Source organism: Cydia splendana, chromosome 6 (assembly GCF_910591565.1).
Source record: "Cydia splendana chromosome 6, ilCydSple1.2, whole genome shotgun sequence".
NCBI lineage: Eukaryota > Metazoa > Arthropoda > Insecta > Lepidoptera > Tortricidae > Cydia > Cydia splendana.
Window position 1 is genome coordinate 1923647 of NC_085965.1, and position 19348 is coordinate 1942994.

A 19348-nucleotide genomic window follows, 5' to 3' on the forward strand; every position below is an offset into this window, starting at 1 on the left:
TCTCATTTTTGTTTTAAAACCTAAACTATAAAACTACTTATTGTAAGCTAAGTAAGTACTTATAGGTATAGACAGTAGGTAGCTATATGTATACATGTACACATAAAAGTGTGTATTGAGGACATAAAAGTTATGGATCCAGGAATTTTCTAGTTGTGATTGAGACTCGTATCAGCCAAAACCAGGTTTAATATGACTATGTAGTAACATATTACATACATAAGTATGACCCGAAATATTAATTTTACAGTCGGACTGAGACGGACTTGTGCTCTGTTATGCGGGAAAACGCTAGGGTTCCGTACCATTACGAAAAAATCGGCAAAAAATCACGTTTGTCGTATGGGATCGAAACTTAATTTTTTTTAGCGTTTTCCCGGCCTAGTGCCAGGGTCCGCTTTCCTGCTCATCTTCTCCATTTTGCGCGGTGTTCGGCATCTTCAGGTGTGAAATTGTTCTCTTGCATGTCCGCTGTCACGACGTCCAGCCAACGCTTCTTACGCCTACCGCGTGATCTAGGGCCTTGGACAGTGAGGTTAAGGCATCTATTTCCGACGTAGTCTACCGGTCTGCGGCGTATATGGCCATACCATCGGAGGCAACTTTCCTGCAGCTAATAGGGAATATTAGGCAAAGCTCTGCGTAGGTGGCACTACTAGCACATACAGTAAACAAACCTCATTGACACATCATGCGTCACTAGGTCAATCACGTGGCCTACCGTGAAACACGACAATCGAAAGTTCGGTTTCTGCCTCTCTATCACTCTTGCTTATTCGATCGATAGAGAGGCAGATAAAGACATTTCGATTTTCGCGTTTCGCCGTAGACCACCTGTAAACAAACCGCCTTGTTGCATCAATGTCATAGTGAAAACTTGTCAAAAAACGGTTTAAGGCCTAGTATGTATAAGTTACTTCATGGTTTTACTAAACAAATTAGTGCTGCACTCTGGCGGAGGAACATTGCAGTAATACTCCCTTAATAATTATGCGACTAATTATTAAAATAGTAATTGAACAATAACATTTGTTGGTGCAGGTTCAACGTGCACGCCGAGGCGGACTCCCTGGTGCACTCGCCGAGGCTGGGGCTGCAGCGGCGGCAGGTGCAATGCCGGAAGAAGGACGGACAGTTTGTCGAGAACATGTAAGTTATTATAATATTTAAAACTTTCGCGTTTTGAACACATATTAACTCACATTAATATACAGACGGGTCTGTAAAGTAAAGTGAAACCTGTGTCGAAACGTCGGTAAATAAAAGTAATAAAATAAATTCGCGATAGACCCGTCTATAAATGTGAGTTAATATGTAAGTTATTATTGAACTCCTATACCCATATGCCCTATGCTATCCTAGGGATATAAAACCGGCCAAGTGCGAGTCGGACTCGCTCACGAAGGGTTCCGCAAAAAACGGCAAAAAAAAATCACGTTTACTGTATGGGAGCCCCACTTAAATATTTATTTTATTCTGTTTTTAGTATTTGTTTTTATAGCGGCAAGAGTAATACATCATCTGTGAAAATTTCAACTGTCTATCACGGTTCATGAGATACAGCCTGGTGACAGACAGACAGACGGAGAGACGGACAGTGGAGTCTTAGTAATAGGGTCCCGTTTTACCCTTTGGGTACGGAACCCTAACAATCTTTCACCGGCTCACGTCACTGGAAGCCAATTCGAACGTACTTTGACATGAAAAGGACATGAATAAAAGTTATTGTGACATGTCTGCCATTTAAGATGGAAACTATTTGACATTTAGTTAATTCAAGATCGAGTTGTTTTGTGTTAAATGTTTGGTAGTCCTCAAGTGTGCGTTTCTCCAGAAACTTCCTCGCACAGCTAAACACACAAAAGCAGAGGCACTTCCGGGCCGATACGACCTTCAAACCTTCAAGAAAAGAGCGTATTCCCATCTCAAAGTCCGGCAACGCACTTGCAATCTCTCTGGTGTTGCAGGTGTCCATAGGCGGTGGTATTCGCTTACCATCAGGCGATGTATCTGCTCGTTTGTCTCCTATATCATAAAAAAAAATGAACAAATAAAGACACTGTGGTTATGATAATTAGGTGCAATAAAACCAAAGCCCTTAATTCTCATATAATATAACCCTCTTATTCATAAAACTTGAAGGACTGAAGGTCCTGATTTAGTTAAATTATGTTTTATCCCTTTCTTACAAATACATAAGTCAAAATGACAGCGAATTCAGGCCAGCAACGCGTTTATGAATAACACCATAAGTCATCTTCTATGTATCTAAAACGAACTTATATCCCAAATCCAACTAATCTCAATTCAGGTCGCGTGCATCCACGACTTTAAGAACTGGGTCGCAGCTGAATGTGGAGCTAAATCCGTCCAAGTTTGCAGTAACCACTTACGGGTTTATTGAGAACAATCCCGCCGAACTTGGCGGTTGCTTTACGGCCGCCATTTGCATTTTTCCCGATAGCGGAGGTTTAGAAGCCGATTGTGTTTCAACAATGTTATTGACTATAATGTGTTTTGATATGACTGTGAGCCGTGTAATGAGGCACGTGCAACAACCAGTGATAGTCGCTAACGTGCCTGGCTAGCGCTTATCGTGAGCGACTGTGTCGTATCAAAGAAAATGAAAATATTAACCTTATCAAGTTGTTAAAACAAAATCGGCCTCCAGAGAGAGAGATTTCGATTCTTTAACATTTGTTCTGGTTTTGAACTGGTTATAACTCTGGTGGTCTGGTGGTGTGGTTTGTTACGTGTGCTGGCCGAGAGCCTAGACTGCCCGTTCCAACACCACAGGATGCTGATGCACGTACAGCGGTAGTGTTTGGAATGTGACAGTCTTTGCTATATTAAATAATATATTTTTGTATTATTATTATTATTTCTAATTTAATGTGTACTTACTAACATTAGCATATTAAAATTATTTTCTATTGTATTACTAACAAATGATATGGGCTTTTATGTCTGAAATAAATGATTGATTGATTGATTGATTGATAATACGATATTGATAATCGCTTTGGCGATTGGTGCGAGTCTCACGCACGACTTATTTATTTATTTAATTACAATATGATCAAATTCGGAACAAATTGTTGAATCTGAATAGGCCTCAAGGTTGTAAGTGATTATGGATCTCGAATTGAGATGAAGGTGATGAAGAACTTAATGTTGGGGATAATGGAGCTACGCGCTACGCCGGAGAGCGTAGACTCGTAGAGGGTCTACGCGTTTCGTAGCACGTAATGAAGTAATGTGAATCTGCATGTACTTGTAACTGTTGGCCCGATTCGAACTTTAAGATATGTCAGATAATAGATCTAGAAACGATATGGATTAGATATGTCAGTGTCAAATGTGACGTTTCTTCATACAAAATGATGATGATGACGTCCTCCCAGACGTATCCGTCGACGGCGACACCCAGACAAATCAGTATCAGGTATTCAGTAAAGCCTGACGATGGGCTCGACCGTGACTTGCGAAACCGAGTTTTGTTGTAAACTTCCGGCCGCAAGACATGCAATAAAGCTCGCCAATTGAGTCGTAAGTGTATGTGTAGGAGGGCTTGGGCCGAGATTTTCGAAGCTGGCGTTTAGCGTCAAGATCTTCGAGGCGTGCACTTTCGAAGTCGTTGAGACCAGTGTTGACCGCAGTTCGCCAGTCCGATCTCCGAGTTGCAAGCTCCTCCCACGACTCACACGATATGCCGGTGGCCGACAGGTGGCGTTTCAGGACGTCCTTGTAGCCTTGTACCGCGGATATTATCCACCGGCCTTGCATTTACCCGAAGCTAGTTCGGAGTAAAACACAACTTTAGGCAATCTTGATGGCGGCATGCGTACAAGGTCCACACCAACGCAGTTGACCATTCATTGCCTGCTCATGAATTCCGTACCCGACATGCTAGTACGACGCAGAACCTCCGAGCTCTTCAAAAAAAACGTCACTTGACACTGACACATCAAATCCATATCGTTTCTAAATCTATTAATCGCGTTTGTGACAACGCGAGGTAGAAGATATGATGTAATTTTGTTATTATTCGCTCGTGGGTCTCCCTCGAATCCTAGAGGTAAATACCTAAGTAATCCCTATTTAACATTCGTAAGAACACTTGAAACGGTAATTTGTATAAAAAATTACCTTTTTTGACGTGATAACGTCTTATAAATCGATGAACACCGGTAGCATGCACGAAAAAGTGTCACGTTGTGGATAGATCTCCATGGTAACGTTGTGGACAGATCTCCATGGTAACGTTACGTAATGTTATGGTAATATTTTCTTTTGACGTTATCACGCAAAATTATCGTCCGTAAACAGACTTTACAGACAACCATTTTTTTTTCATTAGTCTGAACTGAACATGAAATAATATTGTATCAAACACTTAAGGTTATTACTACAAAAGCTGCCAGTTGTTGGTCATTTAAAGCAATAACTCACGAAGTGGAGCAACCCATTACGAAATGGTGCCGCGTTTAGCATACACCGTGTACCCCTGGCGCTGACAATTATCGAACGAGCGAGCGAAGCGAACGAAGTTCTTACATTCAACTTTGAACACGCGGCTGGCTAGCGGCACGTCCCGGCATTTCGATGTTTTTAAGCTGAACTGTCAGAAGATAGTTTGATACTCAATGACTAAAGTAAATTTGTTCTAATTTAAATGAAATTGGGTAAACATGTAGTCGAGGGCATTCTATTTTAGTCATTAAATTATGAGCAGGCTCGATCAAGAGGTTATTGAGCTAGAAAAGCTTAGAAGGCCAAATAGCTGGTTGTGAGGGGGCTTGCTATTCTGGTCATTTTATTTGCAAGAAAGTATGATCGAGTTTGGTATCAAATGAAAGTGCTCGGCTTACACTTTTATAATATCGTTTTTAAATTTACCATTTTGAAACTATTAACAAGATAAAAATAAACATAATATAGGTATTTGACATTTGACGGGAAATATTTCGGCTTACCACAGATACAGTTTATTTTAATCTATATGGTGACTTAAATCCTCCTGTGAACGGTGACTCCTTAGAAGTCGGTTTATTTTTCTTAAAAATTATTTTCTACTATTTTACGTCACACTATACGAGTAAGTACGAGTAGGTGCAACAAAATCGCTCTACATAATTTTTGCCTAACCGCGAGTTCTCAGTTCGGGGCGAACGACTAGTTTAGTTACAGAAAACTTTAGCCCTAGGGGCAAAGTTGCTCACCTATAAGAATCTATTTTGGCCCTGTTATATTACTATCCAATATAAACTAATATATTTTTCCTGGTTTTATTGTGTTTTATTAAGTCACACGAGCCTAGCCGCCGCCATACAATTGAAGTTACGCTCGCATTTTAAAACGAAATACATTTTGAAATAACATGAAACTTGACAATGAACAGTCAAATAACATTATATAATGGTCTGTAGGGCTACCGCCAATACCGAAAATCGTCAATTGCGGGCATTTTTCTCTGTCACTCTAATTACGCCTTCATTGGAGTAAAAGAGTAAGATCCCCGCAATTTGCGAATTTCGGTTTTCGCGGTAGCCCCTCTGTACGGTTACCATCAGTTTGTCACTGACATAAACGCCGTCGAGAACGTAATTTACTTTCTATACATCTCGCTCGCACTCGCATATTAGTGCAAACGGGACGTATAGAAAGTAAATTACGTTCTCGACGGCGTTTATATCAGTGACAAACTGATGGTAACCGTACTGTTGTCTGTAGTGAATGTATGAAGTTCTGTGAGGCGATGGGTAAACGCGAGTCGTCTGTTATACAGGGAGACCAAAAAATATGTGCATTCCCGTTGCCAGGGAGGTTTTGGGATTATACTGAACAAATTTTACTATGGGACCAAACCCGAAATCACGAAAAAAACCTTGGCTGTTTCATACATTTTGGCTGGTCCATTTTCTATGGGAGTGTAAATTTCTTTTTCGCAATTTCGGGGTTGGTCTCATAGTAAAAGTTGCTCAGTATAATCCCAAAACCTGCCTGGCAACGAGAATGTACTAATTTTTTGGCCACCGTGTATATTAGATTTGTATTTTAAATGTTTGTGCTATATTATTGATTACATAATAGTATACACTTTTATATGAATTCCACAGTGAATTGGTTTTAACTGTCATGACTCATACTGTGTAATTTGTTGAATAAAAAAAAATGTCTGGTATCGGTACTTATTACTTGAATGTCGTTGAAGAGCGTGCCTTTAATTGTATGGGAGAGGCTAATATTATATTAATATCATATTTTGTACTATTGTTTTTGTGTACGTTAGCCACAAAAACCCAGTACCTACCACAGTGTTTATAATTTATGACCTACATTAGGGTGCCACGTTTAGCATACCAGTATACCCTCCCCTCCTAAGCTAAAAAGCCGTATTTGCAGTCAATTTGTATGAAAACTGAATGCAAATACGGCTTTTTAGCTTAAGAGGGCAGTATAATACCCCTGTCGCTAACAATTAGAAGGAATATTTAATTCGCACAGGTCGTAACCTTCTATCGATCGTACACCGGCATGAACGTTTTACAATGTTTGCCGTAAACTTTAGCCCAAACACTGTGTATGTTTAAACTCTTAGCGTACAAAATAAACACAAAACTTACAGAATAAGCAGTACAAAGATCAACTGAACGCAACTGTTAAGTTAATACATATTTTGATAAATTCACTACAACAAACACTATATGAAATGTTAATCCCTACTTTTCCCTTCTATAGTATACCTGATGTCTGTCTGTCTGATTATATGTCGTAAATATAATCAAACATTTTATTTTAGATCAAACTTAGAGGATATAACCAACGGAGACGCCATGTCTAAAATTTTCGGTACAAAATAGTCTGCCGTTTTTTGCGGGGGAGGGGCACATCAAATGTATAGGTACGTCATGTCAGATAAACGTCAGTCCATACATATGGTTGACATGTGGTTGACCATTGGCCGCCTATTTTCGACAGAGGGGAACGCCTGTTAATGGCGGCTCCATTGTTAATTACTCCGAGAGATCAAAGCTATATTTTAGTAAATATAGCTCTCTAATTCCCAAGATAACAGAACCCCTAGTGTAAATTTTATCATCGTTAGCGTGACGTACGCGTTTGCGTTAAGGTTCCGTCACACAGGCGCGTTTCCCGGGCGGGGCGTGAGCGCGGCGTGAGCGTTTTATATGTAAAAGCGGCACGCCCCGCTCACGCGCCGCCCGCAATACGCGCCTGTGTGTCGGAGCCTTTAAGTCTTATTTTGTATGTGATTTTTAACAGCGCGCCAAGCGGGATTTTTGGAAACTCAACATCCCATACAAAATGAGACTTAACGCAAACACGTACGTCACGTCACGCTATCTAATGAAATTTACACTAGGGGTATATAGTGCGACATAAAATAGTAGAAATTGAATAAAATGGAACTAAAAAAATTCATACTGAATTGTTGCAATGTTTAAGCATTTTACGTCAAAAATGGACAGTTACGTAGGAAGTGGCGCCCTCAATAATTTTCAACAATTTCTTGTCGAACTACACTCGGCGTCACGGAAATCGCACACCCACCGATTTTTGTTTTAAGCGAATATAGCTCTTATCATATGTATTATACCCTCACAATATATACATCATTTAAAGGCACAATTAATAAGCATTAAAACATGAGTAAAGCATTTTTGGGAAAAATAATAATAATCACGAAATTACGGCGTTCTGAAAGAACACCTACAATACGCGTTGTAAGGGTCGCTAGTTGCGTTACCTTGGATAGGTTTAAAAGGGGGGGTAAAAGTGGAATATGGGTCATTCGGTATCCAGAGTTCACAGAGGTCACACCGGAACAGCTGGAGAAAGAAAACACCCCAAGAAAATGGATACCACGGAAGCAGAAGCAGCTCAAGCAGTAGCCCTGGTGGAATCAGGAATGACGCAGTCTGCGGTTGCTCGGCAACTCAACATAAGCCGTTTCCGAGTTCTCCGAGCAGTTCATCGATTCCAGAGGACTAGAAGCTTCACCAGGAAGCCTGGATCCGGAGGACAACGCTGCACTTCCGAAAGAGACGACCGCTTTATTGTGTCGACGTCTTTGCGGAACCGTTTCTCCAACGCTGTCCAGCTGCAGCAGCAGCTGCAAGCAGTTCGGAGAACGGTGGTGAGTGTCTCTACAGTAAGAAGAAGGTTGCGGGAGAAGAAGATCATGCCCCATAGAGCGGCTACGGGTCCCAAATTGACGGCAGAGCATCGGCGAGTCAGACGTGAGTTTGCTCGCGAACACAAGGATTGGACGGTCGACCAATGGAAGGCTGTCCTCTTCTCCGATGAGACCAGGGTGTGCCTGTTCTGCAACGATAGGCGCAGAAAAGTGTACAGGAGGCAAGGGGAACGTTATTCACAGGCCTGTCTTGAAGAAACCGTCGGATACGGAGGAGGATCCTGCATGTTCTGGGGTGGCATTTCCCTCGCCGGCAAAACCGAGCTCGTATGTGTTTCCCGCACTGGTGGTGGTCGAGGCCAGGGATCCATGACTGCTCATCGGTACAGTCACAGAGATCCTGGAGGACCATGTGGTTCCATACGCCGAATTTGTCGGTCCTGGATTCACATTCATGCAGGATAACGCCCGCTCCCACACAGCGTTGATTGTTCGGGACTACCTTGATCAGGTTGGGATCACCGTCATGCAGTGGCCAGCAAGGAGTCCGGACCTGAATCCCATAGAGCACCTTTGGGATCAGCTAAATCGGAAGGTGCGGTCACGTAATCCTGCACCTGCGACCCTGGAACAGCTTCGAGATGCCGTCATTGAAGAGTGGGATGCTATTCCTCAAGAATACGTCGTGTCTCTCGTGAGGTCCATGAAGGCTCGCATGGAAGCAGTCATTAAGGCCAGAGGAGACAACACTAGGTTTTAAGTTTAGTTTTAGGCATTTGTATTCCGATATTTGTTGATTTTATTGTGTTTTAATTTGTTGATTTTTTTGCATGAATATACGATTTTTATTTCTTATTAAAAAAGGTGCCTTTTTTTTACTCTTTAGTAACTATTGCATTGTTTTTAAATGAAGGGTTAAATTCTCTTTAAAATGATCCCACACACTCATACTTTACCTTCAACAACATAAGGTTTATAACGGCTTGAAACAAAAATCCGTGGGTGTGCGATTTCCGTGACGCCGAGTGTATATAGGCACCCTGTAAGTTTAACATAAAGTCTTACGCAATCCGGTCAGTATTTCTGTTCCAGCATGCAAACAAAGAACCTTTGTGCTACGATGTAACACTGTATATATCAACAAATATAAAGTCACAAACTGACTGGAGTTTTCGTAGGAATACCAACTCTATTGCAGCTGCTTAAGAATTAAATTAGAACTGGTGCTTAGGTGCATATATAACATATGAGCTTTTGAAAGTAAGAGTTGATTACCGTGGCGTTAGTTACATTCGGACATTGTTCCGTGTTCCGTATAATGTCCAGTTTCGTGCGAAATATAGCATAATTTACTTGGAAATTTCGCTGGAACATGAATTTTGTGGGAATGTTTCGTATCTGGAAATTAGTACTTATTGGAAACAGTATTCGTACTCATAAATAGGTACCTAGGTATGGTTACATTAATTCGTACTCATATGAGATTATATTATAGGTACATATATTCTGACTTAAATAATGCGTACATATGCCATTATATACTAGCAAGTATGTAGCAAGTATGCAGGTATGTAGGTAGGTAAGGCTTAGCACAGACAGATCTAACATCTCTAGAAATTTCAAAACTATACATAAGTATAAGTGTTCGCGATAAACTCCCGTTCATACTTAAGGCCATATTTCCACATTACTTACTTGCGTTTAGTAGCAAATGTATGAACTTAAACCTAACACTAATTAATGCAAACAACAACAGACTATAGACCACATGCCTTACCGTATGGTCTAAGAGGTAGCTACGGAAATGGGTTTGCAATTTATAGAGCAACGAAATCCCTCTAGTTAGTGTGCCATAGTATCATTATTAATTAATCCGGGCGCCTGGCAGCTGTTCAGCGGTGGGTGTGACAGTGGTTGGGCAACAAAGGGGTTGTAAAAATAATTGAAGATGTGCAATTTATAGAGGGGACCGAAAACGGGACCTTATTACTATAAGGTCCCGTTTTCACCCTTTGGGTAACGAAACACGATTAAATTTGACCCAGTAAATGAGATGGCTTTGCGCATTTTGGACGTCACCTACTACTACTTTTCCCCCAATTAAAACGCCTGGCAATGTTATATTCGAATTAAATACATAATTTGCTATTATATCACACCAAACTCAGACCTCTATAAAATTGTACACCTTCAATTTATTTGACACCTCTCACACCCACCGCTGAACAGCTGCCAGGCGCCCGAATTAATTAATAATGATAGTATGCCACACTAACTAGAGGGATTTCGTTGCTCTATAAATTGCAAACCTATTTCCGTAGCTAGCTCTCCGTCTAGTACCGGTTGCACTTTGAGTGCACAAATTGCGATGTATGCACGACTGGGTTCCTTATCGGGTAGCCAACTGGCGTGAAACTGCCTTCGTGACAACGGCCAGACGGTGAGCAATATGCGGCGTCGTTAAAGAGATAAACTTCTATAGATAGGGCGGCAAGTTAATCGAGATCGGGAACTTGATTCTAATAATATTTGGTTTGTTCTGATCTGGTTTTAATACCACACAGAATAAATAATAGTAACCGATACCGTACAGACAGGAAACTTCCTACAAAACCGTAGTTTGACAGCGGTTCAGGGTCGAATCATGCTGTCCCTTTCGGCTATTTAGGATTGTCAAAATTCAAGCCATTATCTTATCTGTGGACGTGCACGCAAAGGGACGTCAAGTTGTGTCAACCCTAAAAATAGCTCGGAGCAATGCTGAGCCGAACAGGGCCGAGTTTTTCCGAAGGGAGGAGTTTCGCACCCCTGCCTTGACGGTCGTCTTAGTTGTTGGCGCGTATCTCACGCATGGACCAATCAGCATGAAATCTTCGATGTCGTATCAAAATAAGATCAAAACCGTTGAACAAGTTGATGAATCAGAATCGGGCTTTATTCAGGAAGATGCTATACTTATGTCAATACATATTAACCCGTGGAGCGCCCTAGTATCACACGTGTGATACTAACACTACTACTATACTATTGAGACGGATTATATCGCGTATATTGAATTCATACTACATCCCGACGTTTCGAACCCTTTACCCACCCGAGACCCCCGTTGTTTTTGTTGTTGTTTTGAGTCACCCGTTGACCACGAACGCTGTAAAGGGTTCGAAACGTCGGGGTGTAGTATGAATTCAATATACACGATATAATCCGTTTCAATAGTTCTATTTCATGAGTAACTATCGCGGTAACCGAAGACAATATTACTACTACTGTGATAGTAGGGCGCCCCACGGGTTAAAGTTATATTTTGGGAAGCGATACGTAACATTGACCTTCAAGGACGTTTTTATGAGAACTTTTTACAGCTGTCTAATTTTAATTACTAACTAGTATAAAAACTAAATAACTAGTTTACTTATACTTGACAAAGCCTGTGGCCGCGTGACTCCGTCTGTTTTTTTATCATTTATTAAAACGGGACTTAATCGCCTATATTTAAATATATAAATAATTGTTTCTAAATTTCCTCTGATGTTTTGAGGACGTTGTCCCTGTGGTCTCGAAGATAGACGCGATTAAGTCCCGTTTTCATAAATAATAACATGTAAAACTAAGGAAGTTTAAATTAGTGTACTGTTTTTAATGGGGTCCTTTTAATTTACCGAAACGTTTTTGACCAAATTTCGTTTCCCAACCAAATTTTACCAACTGCATGTTTGTCAACTCAATCTTTCCCATATTAAACATTTGACAAACTTAAAATCCGACAAATGATCATTTCTAAAGCTGTTACTTTGCAATTTTTATAAGACCAACTGTTTTTTTCCAGATGTTTTACTTGGACTATAAATGTTCACTCAAAGGACTATGCGTCAAAATGGTCCAAAAACCAATAGACTTGAGAATTAGGTCGTTAGATAGGTATTTCTATAAACTTCATTTCGTTCTATGGGCACCAAGCCGAATTCCATTGCAGAACTGAGATATTGGTATTTTAGTCAAAATGTCGTCATCCTTATTACCTAGGCAAAAGAGTTCACCGCCGGGCGAGCGCGACAATCCCATACGCCGCGGTCGCCCGGCGGTGCGCGAACATCTACCCTGCAGCATTCATTTACTTACTTGGACTCTATTGCACAGGTAATAAAGGTGACGACATTTTGACTAAAATACCAATATCTCAGTTCTGCAATGGATTTCCGCTTTGTGCCGATAGAACGAAATGAAGTACATAGAAATACCTATCTAACGACCTAACTTCATTTCTATTGGTTTTTGGACCAGGCTCCATACAAAGTTGCCCATGGTCCTTTATTTAATATTTATTGATTGATATTAATTACAGGTATTGCGGCTCAGCCCTAGCGCGCGTCGGGACCTCACGCGTCTGTATCTTACGAGAAGACTGCTCTCTCGCCGAATGGATGCCGTGGAGGCCGCGGACGGACGGTGCGCTGGTACGGACGAGGCGCGTTCGGAGGTTACCACACGGTAAGATGTTCGACTTACATTCATATTTTTGAAATAATTTGGTCAAACGAATCTGAAGCATGGTTCAGGAAGCACAAAAATATATCTTCTAGGGTCCTCTAAGTATCATTAGCCTTCCTCTGAAGCATACATACCTACAGAAAGCGACTCCGCATGTTTCAAGTCTGTGCCTCTGCCTAACACCACGACGATGGCAAACAACGTCAAACTTTTGTATCAATGCTTTGATGAGTTTATTCAATCCTAACAAAAAATCAATATCGATTAACGCCAGATTTTCACCCAGCCAATGTCGAAATTAGGTGAATAAATTTATTCGAATATACTAGAAACTAGTGGCTCTGTGAGCTGTAGACCTCGCGAGCAGAGCTTGAAATAATAATAATAATAATAATGGCACCGGCGGCGCCACGGGTTGATTTCTGTACCGACGAGGGGGACTTCGCGAGTCAGAATGTGAGTACGACTGCTAATGAGCAACTGAGGAGGACTTTGGAAGAGGCGATTACGCAGTATCGCGCCACAACCAACTCTAGGCCACGATTACCACGTCTGCCTATGAATAGACGCAATCTAGCGCTAATGGGAGCCCTAAACGCTTTACTAGAGCCATATTTACGGACTAGTAAAGATTTAGATGATACGCACTCGATCATGTACTGCGGAGCCATCGCGGCGTGCCGTGTTGCTCGCGTCAAGTTTCCGGACGCTGAACGTGCACCTAGGATCGTCGGAGGTGTCCCTGCATGGCAAGCGCGGATCGAGCGACGTATCAGCTCGTTTAGGACTCTCATCGCAAAGCTGATCTGCTTCAGGGGGGGCAACAATCGCCCCCGAGTAATGCGCTTTGTGAACCAGGCGTTCGCGGGGACGGATATCAGGCCCCGCGACTACATGGCCAATGTCACAGAGCGCATCGACTTTCTAAAGCAGAAAGTCTATGCATGGGCAAACCGTATTCGCCGCTACAGAGAGCGTGTGGATCGATTCCAGCAGAATCGCCTTTTTCAAAGTGACCAAAGGAAGGTGTACCGAAAGTGGGAGGAAACCAACCTTCGTACGCCCGACACGCGGCCGCCGGATGCTACTGCCATGACTGACTTCTGGCGTAGCATCTGGTCGGTGCCTGTCGGACACACCGAGGGGAGTTGGATGAGTGTTGTCGAGCGTGAGTGCGAGTCCATCGAACCTATGGGGGCAGTCACCATCAGCCCCGATGACGTGAGTTGTGCCATCCGCACGGCCCAGAACTGGAAAAGTCCTGGGCCGGATGGATTGCACAACTTCTGGCTAAAGTGGTTCCGATGCTCGCACTCGCGCTTGGCAGCACAATTTCAACAAGCCCTCGAGGTTGGTTCTCTCCCACCTTCCTTAACAACTGGTGTCACCTTCCTGCTCTATAAGTCCGGTAGTACCACGGAAGCGAAGAACTACAGACCCATCACATGCTTGCCTACACTATACAAGCTCCTTACATCCATCTTGAGAGCAAAAATCAACGCGCACATTGTTGCAAACAATATTCTGGCTTCCGCTCAAAATGGATGTAGGGTTGGGTCCCGTGGTACTAAAGAGCTCCTCCTCATAGACATGACCATCTGCCAACAAATCCGGCGGAACAAGGGGGCCCTCTCAGCCGCTTGGATTGACTACAAGAAGGCCTATGATTCGGTGCCTCATTCATGGTTGGGGAGGGTCTTAGAGTTGTATAAAGTTGATGCAGCTTTGAGAGCCTTCCTAAGCACGTGTATGGGGCAGTGGACCACAGTCCTTCGTCAACCAGGAGGCGGGGATGACCGCCTTGGCCCGCAGGATTTTATAAGGATTGAGCGAGGAATCTTTCAGGGCGACAGTCTGAGTCCCCTGTGGTTCTGCCTAGCTCTGAATCCCCTCAGCACCCTGCTGAAGGATTTGGGACTAGGTTGCCGGCTTCAGAGAGAGGGTGAAGTCATTTCTCACCTCCTGTACATGGATGACCTCAAATTATTTGCACCAAATAGCCAAGACTTGTTGGAGCTACTGAAAACCACCGAAGTCTTCAGTAGTGCCATCAACATGGAATTTGGTGTCGATAAATGTGCGGTTATGCATGTACAGCGGGGGAGGGTTGTAAATTCAAGAAATTTACAACTCTCTGAGACAATGTCTTTCAGATCTATCTCTGAATCAGAAACCTATAAATACCTTGGTATGTCACAGTCGTTGGGTATTGAGGACGAGGGTATTAGACGGTCGTTGAAGGAGCGCTTTTTCAGTCGGCTCACAAAAGTCCTTAACAGTCTTTTGTCAGGAGGCAACAAAGTGCGCGCCTTCAACGCCTGGGTAATGCCCCTACTCACATACTCCTTTGGCATACTAAGGTGGACTCAGACCGAGCTGGACGCCCTGGATCGGAGGGTCCGATCACTGCTCACCACACATCGCATGCTACACCCACGCTCGTCAGTTATGAGATTGTACATCCCACGGAAGTGTGGAGGCCGAGGCTTCCTAAATGCCAAGGATCTCCACAACCGCGAGGTGTACAATCTCAGGAATTATTTCCTTAACAACGAGTGTGGGATGCATCGTGATGTGGTGGGAGTAGACAGGAACCTAACGCCGCTCTCCTTGGCAAACGAGAACTGGCGCAAACCTGTGGTACTAAGTACTGCGGATCGCAAGGCGGCATGGGAGAGTAAAGTGCTACACGGGCGGTTCTACAAGGCCCTCACGGGACCCGACGTGGACCTGCTCGCGTCGGTGAACTGGTTACGATTCGGGGACCTCTTCGGAGAAACCGAGGGTTTTGCCTGTGCAATTGCGGACGAAGTGATGATGACGAACAACTATCGGAAATATATCCTGAAGGACGGTACGGTCGACATTTGTCGGGCATGCCGCCGTCCCGGAGAGTCACTCAGGCATATCATTTCTGGTTGTTCTCATCTTGCTAACGGCGAGTACTTGCACAGACATAATCTCGTAGCCAGGATTATTCACCAGCAACTTGCTCTTCTATACGGCCTTGTGGACCGCGAAGTACCGTACTACAAGTACTTACCTGCGCCTGTTCTCGAGAATGGTCGTGCCACGCTCTATTGGGATCGATCTATCATCACTGACAGAACTATTGTAGCCAATAAGCCTGACATCGTGATAATAGATCGATCGCAACGTCGGGCCGTGCTCGTTGACATCACCATCCCCCATGATGAGAATCTCGTGAAAGCCGAGAAGGACAAGTCCAGTAAGTACCTAGACTTGGCTCACGAGATAACCGCCATGTGGGATGTTGATTCGACGATCATTGTCCCGATAGTCGTTTCAGTGAACGGTCTAATAGCGAAGAGTCTCGACCAACATCTTGAGAGACTCTCGCTAGGTGGTTGGATCAAGGGTCAGATGCAGAAGGCGGTGATCTTGGACACGGCGCGGATAGTCCGCCGGTTCCTCTCTCTGCGGCCCTGACCACCGGTAGCTTGGGCCCTGCCCCGCTGCTGGCGGCACCCTAGGTTAGGTTTTTTATAATGTGTTTATATTAATTTTTATTGTTTTGTAAGTGTTTTTATATTTTACTTTTATATTCATATTATAAATAACCTAACTTAAGATGAGAAATGAATAAAGAGATAATAATAATAAACCCGCGGCTTGTGGCGAGCTGACGGTGAGTGGCGACACCGCGGACCCCTATTCCAGAGGGCACTTTCATCTGGCCCTCGCCTCTGTGCTTGCCTTGACTGGCCGGCCAGAGTGGAGTCGCAAGAGCGGGACCTATGCTCCAGGTTGGAAGTGTAAAATGTCATAACGCCGGCGGCCTGCTGAACGGATTACCGGGATCTGGCTACCGCAGACTCACCTCTCGACAACCTTACAGCCACTCCAAAGTGTTGCCCTGTTGTCGCACTGTGCGTGCGGCCATTGCGGGGCCCACTCTATGAGTTGGCAAGTCACCACCTGTCTCATACAATTTTGAGACTGATTGTCACGGCAGGTGTCCGCTAGTCTCCTCCCATAGCCCGATATCCAGTCCATCCAACATTCAAATCTATAGCCTATGACCTTAGTTCCCATCGCAGCACAAAAGTGCTGCACTGCAATAGTCTTTGCACCTGGCGGGGACCATCTCCGGATGTATCATATTGTGCGTTCGGGGATGGTATCCGCCACGTGTATCCCTTGCCTTTAGATTAATTTGTCTTAAAGGGCCTCTGCGCTGTTGGCATCGGCCCCACGCACGCCTCCCAAAGGTCCGGGACCCCATGGTCCCGAGATATGGAAAGACAGACAAATAATAATAATAATAATATTCTTTATTGTGCACAATGAAAACATGATTAAATACAGCAAATTAACATAAATAATAATTTAGAAAATAAAAAAACCCGACTGCAAAAAAGCTATCTTTAGAAAAAAAAAAAACTGAAAAGAAAAAAACAAGTTCAGTAGTCGAGAACATTGAATCAGTTTCATGATTAACATTTCGTATGTCAATTTGGACCTTGGAGTTTAAAAATAATGTCCAAATCGCTTGTGACGGATCCGGAACGAGGCATACGAATCGTTATGACACAGATAAAACAAACTATACATTCTTATACGAAACAGCAACTTCAACAGTCGGGACCCATTAAAAGTCTAGGCTGCGGCACTAATGTTGACGACAATAATGGGTCCCGACTGTTGAAGTTGCTGTTTCGTATAAGAATGTATAGTTTGTTTTATCTGTGTCATAACGATTCGTATGCCTCGTTCCGGATCCGTCACAAGCGATTTGGACATTATTTTTAAACTCCAAGGTCCAAATTGACATACGAAATGTTAATCATGAAACTGATTCAATGTTCTCGACTACTGAACTTGTTTTTTTCTTTTCAGTTTTTTTTTTTCTAAAGATAGCTTTTTTGCAGTCGGGTTTTTTTATTTTCTAAATTATCTTTTTTTTATTTAACACTTTTTAGTTAGTATTATAAGACGGCAAATTTCGCAATCTTGTCATTTCATTGAGGGAGTTAAAAAAAAAATTCAAAATTCAAAATTCTTTATTTCATAATAATATACATCTTTTGTGATACAGGGGATGGAGCCGCCCGGTAAGCTTATGCTTGTGTTGGGAGACACCGCTCTTCCCTAGGTTTATAAGTAGTACAATTTTTTATTTTATTGTATTAATTATACATAAGAAAAGTAGGTGATTATACAGAATTACTAGTTAATTATGTTTTTAACTTAATTCTAAGACATGCATTAACAATACAGATAGGATCTTACTCGTTTGATTTAAGGTGTGAATATCGAATGAGACAGGTGTTTGTGTGTGTGTGTGTGTGTGTGTGTGTGTGTGTGTGTGTGTGTGTACGCGTGTGTGTGCGTGTGTGAGTGATTGTGTGTATTCTAGTACTCTGTTCTTAGTAGCTTCTCCGTTTCGTCGTAGGTTTTAGTTTTAAGCCATTTAGTGAGATGTAATTTACATTCGTGGTATGTTTTTGAATGAATACCTATCTAATTCTCTGTTAATTTTGTTATAAAGGTAGGACGACTTTGAATTAAACTGCGATCTTGCAAAATAGGTTCTCGTACGTAAAGATTTAGCTACATTGATCATATTTCTTTTGTTTTTATAATTAGGGTTGTAGGGTATTAGTTTGTGTTTTTTCAATATTGATTGCTGAACATATAGTTTCCTAACTGATAGAAGGTCACTGGTTTGATAAAGCATTTCAGTAGGGTATCTAATTTTTTTGAAGTACATCATTTTTATGAGTGCACGTTGTGCCCTTTCAAGATAGATAAAGCGACTTTTCGCTGCACCACCCCAGATCGTTATGCAGTACAATAAGACAGATTGCACCAGGGAGACATAAATTTCGTTTAAGATGTTGCGAGGCTTTGTAAGATTTGTTTTACCTGGTACAATGTGCCTTAGCGACTTAAAGATCCAGAGTAGTTTTCTGACTCTGCCGATTATTTGGTCAAGGTGAGAATACCAGTTTAAATGCTCGTCCAGTTGTATACCCAAATACTTAGTTTCAGAGACTTTTTCAATAGTTGGACAGTTACAAGTAGAAAAATTAATTTACTGACAAGAATGATTTTTTAAATCTATTTGAGAAGTCGGTTGAGAGATGCTGAAACAAACATATTTTGTCTTATTGGTGTTTAATGTTAGTAGGCCCGGTGGCCGAGTGGTTCAGGCACCTGCCGCGATAGCAGAGGACGCTGGTTCGATTCCAGCCTGGGGCACTGGAGGCCTTGGTCACTTTTTCTTAGTATATGACATTTATTTCAGTTTATAATTTATATAGTAGTGTTTCTACTTGATAAAAACAAATTAAAATATTTTCTGAAAAATAATTTAATTTGTTCAAATACTTCATAGTGTTAGTAGGTTCATCCTTAACCACTTTGATATGTGTGCCATTCCGAGTTCAGCTCCGACCTTTACCTCTCCCCATGATTTTCCGCTAAAAATGACAGCTGTGTCGTCAGCATAAGAGAATATTTTTGCGCCAGGAATGGTCATATCGCAGAGATCGTTGATGTAAACTAAAAATAAAGTCGGACCCAGAACGCTTCCCTGCGGTACACCATATTGGACGTTCTCGTCCTCGCTGACACATTCGCCCAGTTTAACCCGTTGCTTTCGGCCATAGAGATAATCTCTGAAGAGTAAAAGTGGTGTTCCTCTGATTCCTTTTCTCTCCAATTTTTGCAATAGAA

General features: G+C 42.4%; 1 protein-coding gene across 1 annotated transcript in view; it reads left to right on the top strand.

Moving 5' to 3' along the window:
* Positions 1 to 19348, top strand: part of LOC134791225 (thrombospondin type-1 domain-containing protein 7A-like) — a 187232-nt gene that overhangs the window by 134193 nt on the left and 33691 nt on the right. Inside the window, exons 4-5 of the mRNA XM_063762200.1 lie at positions 1042 to 1149; positions 12501 to 12646. Of these exons, the coding sequence (XP_063618270.1) occupies positions 1042 to 1149; positions 12501 to 12646 (254 nt within the window). The remainder of the gene's footprint in view (positions 1 to 1041; positions 1150 to 12500; positions 12647 to 19348) is intronic.